This window comes from Octopus bimaculoides, chromosome 14 (assembly GCF_001194135.2).
Source record: "Octopus bimaculoides isolate UCB-OBI-ISO-001 chromosome 14, ASM119413v2, whole genome shotgun sequence".
Taxonomy (NCBI): Eukaryota; Metazoa; Mollusca; class Cephalopoda; order Octopoda; family Octopodidae; genus Octopus; species Octopus bimaculoides.
In genome coordinates, this window is record NC_068994.1 from 584,223 (window position 1) to 587,642 (window position 3,420).

Here is a 3,420-nt window from a genome sequence, read left to right on the forward strand (position 1 = left end):
GCAGATAGTTCCAGCTAGCCATATTAATCACTCACCAGTCTGGCCATAGTGACCCCTAGAGGTCATGACTACAATCACATCTCCTCCTCCTCCTCCCCTTTGTCATTTTATTTAATTAAAACAATGTGAAGGTACAGACCTGATACACACTCTCATACACACACACACACACACACATACATACAGACCACCCCCTTTTCCATGCTTGAAGCAGATTTTCTCTGGTTGGATGTTGTTCCTGTCATCAACGTAATATTTCCCCATGACCAGACCAGACATGTTTTTGCAGGAGATTGGAAACAGGGGACATCACTTGCATGACAGTGACACAATTATTATGGGATGTTAAGGCAAAAAGACAGTAACACATTCACATGCATACACACACATATACATACATACATACATATATATATTTAGACACTGTGGGCTTCTTTCAGTTTCCATCTACCAAATCCAGTACCCAACTAACACACTCACTGAGGCCCGTCCTTGGCTTAAACAGCCACCTCACTTTGATGATGCTACGCAGTAACCATGACAACTGTCTCTCTCTCTCTCTCTTTGCAGGTCCTCCCTTTATTAACCAGACTGCCGTCTCTCATAAACGTCTCATTGCCTACATTGGAAAGAACTTTAGAATCCGCTGCCCCATCACTGCCACACCTCCACCCTACATGCAGTGGAGTAAAGATGGACACACTATCAACATTGCATGGGAGAGGTTTCGAATCCAGGAGATGGGACTCCGCATTAAAGATGTTGAAATTGAAGACAGTGGATTGTACACATGTAAAGCAACCAACGGCTTTGGCAGTGTTCAGCTCAACTTCACCCTCACAGTTATACGTGAGTATTTGATGAGTCTTCTCAAGCACGGCATATCTCCAAAGGTCTCGGTCACAAGTCATTGCCTTTGTGAGCCCCAACATTCGAAGATCATGCTTCACCACCTCATTCCATGTCTTCCTAAGTGTACTTCTTCCAGAGCTTCCCTCCACCATTAGAGTGTGACACTTCTTCACACAGCTGTCTTCATCCATACACATTACATGACCATCCCAACGCAGTCGTCTCTCTTGCACACCACATCTGATGCTTCTTATGTTCAACTTTTCTCTCAGGATGCTTACACTCAGTCATGCATGCACACTGACATTACACATCCAGTGGAACAAACTAGCTTCATTTCTTACAAGCCTACGCATGTCCTCAGCAGTCACAGCCCATATTTCACTGCTGTGTAGCATGGCTATTCGCACACAGGCATCATACAGTCTACCTTTCACTCTGAGCGAGAGGCCCTTTGCTACCAGCAGGGGTAGGAGCTCTCTGAACTTTGCCCAGCCTATTCTTATTCTAGCAGTTATACTCTCAGAGTATCCACCCCTGCTACTGAGTTGGTCACCTAGGTAACAGAAGCTATCATCTACTTCTACTTTTCCCCTCTGGCATGTGATAAAATCTATTTTCTGTACGTTTGTTGTGCTTGTTGTACCTGTGCACCTTCCACACACAAAAACTATCTTCCTGGTTAACCTTCGTTTGATATTGCTGCACCTCTTAAGTGTCCATAGCTTACACTGGATACATCTTATGGAGTTTCTACCTATGCTTTTTCTACAGATCGAGCAGGGCCATCTACCTGAAGGGATTTGTGATTTGTCTGCCTTCCTACCTTCTAAGACATTGACAGCTGCAAGGGATTCTATGAAACCCTAAAAAGCTTTGTCTGGTCCAACGCACACTACATCCTGAGTCCATTGTAAAGTGCAGACTGAAAGAAAGATGCTTTTCACAGATAAGGCCTTCATCTTGAATTGGTGGTCAGAGCACTTTCAAACCCTCTTTAGTGCTAACCGTTCAGTCTAAGACAGAGCAGTGTTTTTATATCCCACAGCAGCCTTTGAAGGCAGAGCTGGAGGGAAATTCCCTCCCTCACGGAGGCAGCCAAAGCAATAGAGAAGCTGAAGGGAATAGGAGTGGATGGAATCCCACCTGAAACATGGAAGGCCTGGTAGTTCAGCACTCACTCTAAACTCCACAAGCTTTTCATTTGCTGTTGAGGCAGGACCAGGATGGAAGATCATTGACTTGTCATGATCACACTGCATGGCAAACTCTCCTCTACTCCCCATAATAGAGGAGCAGCAAAAAAGGACTCCCTGAAGAAATCCCTCAGCACCAACCACCCTTTGATATAGATTTCAAAACTGTTACTTGTTAACTGAACTGTAATTGATTGGTTGAGAGTAGCTTTCTCTGATTGGCTGAACTCAAATGATATTTGTAGAGACTATTTTATAAGCAACTAAAGATATAGCAGTCTTTATCAATTATATCTAAGTTCTCTTTAAACCTACCCAAACACAGCTGTGTGTGTGTGAGAGAGGGAGAGCAAGAGAGTGGGGGGGGGGGTGCGCCTAAGGGCCTCAATAAGGAATAAAAGTCATTGACTTGACTGACTGCTGAGAGACAAGTTGCATCTACTTGACTCCCATGTTTTATAGAAATAGGGAATCCCTTAATAACTTACAGCTTCCAGCTCCCTTTATCACTACCTACTTAATTAAGCGACTGCTAACGAGCCTCTGCTTATACACAAATACCTGTGGTGTATGAGGGGAAGGTGTGAAGAACACGTGTATATACTTTATACATACACACACACATATATACTCAGCAGTATGTGTTTATCGATGGGCCAAAATGTATACACATGCATATGTGTGTCTGTGTATTTCTACCACCCCCATCTCTTCTTATGTATATATATATATATATATATATATATATATATATATATATATATATATATTATCAAAACAGGAAATTAGGAAGTTGGTAAAAATTTTTGATATTTATCATCATTACACATGTTTCATTTGCTTATAGGAATTACACTTATTGTAAAAGAAACACGTAAAACATCTCAGACAGAGATTCAAATAATATGATTTGAATAATATTTTTCATCATTCTTTGAAATCCACTTTTCCATGCTTGCATGGGTCAGACAGAATTTGAGGCAGATTTTTCCATGGCCAGATGCCCTTCCTGTTGTCCTCACCCGTCACCAAACAAGCTAATATTTCGGATCTTTTTTAAAACGGGGGCCACATTTTTCATTAATGTTTTACGTAGTGTTTTTGGTACTGAAAGACTTTCAAACTTCGTATACTTATCTATTTTGTGTTATAGAACAGAAAAATATTTTTGTATTCGAATTTATTTCATGTAAAAAAATTGTCTTATTTCGATAATTTCAACCAATCAATGACAAGTATTCAGTTGTTTACATTTACTCCTTTGGCTGATTAAGCCATAGCTTCGTTTTATTTGCTTTTTTCATTTTAAATTTGCTTTTTTCATTTTCTTTTTTTTTTCTTTGTTTTATTTGCTTTTTTCTTTTTAAATTTG

General features: G+C 40.5%; 1 protein-coding gene across 3 annotated transcripts in view; it reads left to right on the forward strand.

Moving 5' to 3' along the window:
- Positions 1-3,420, forward strand: part of LOC106870470 (fibroblast growth factor receptor-like 1) — a 127,043-nt gene that overhangs the window by 110,077 nt on the left and 13,546 nt on the right. For all 3 annotated transcript variants that reach the window (XM_014916572.2, XM_014916574.2, XM_014916573.2), the window contains exon 3: positions 571-849. In XM_014916572.2, the coding sequence (XP_014772058.1) occupies positions 571-849 (279 nt within the window). The remainder of the gene's footprint in view (positions 1-570; positions 850-3,420) is intronic.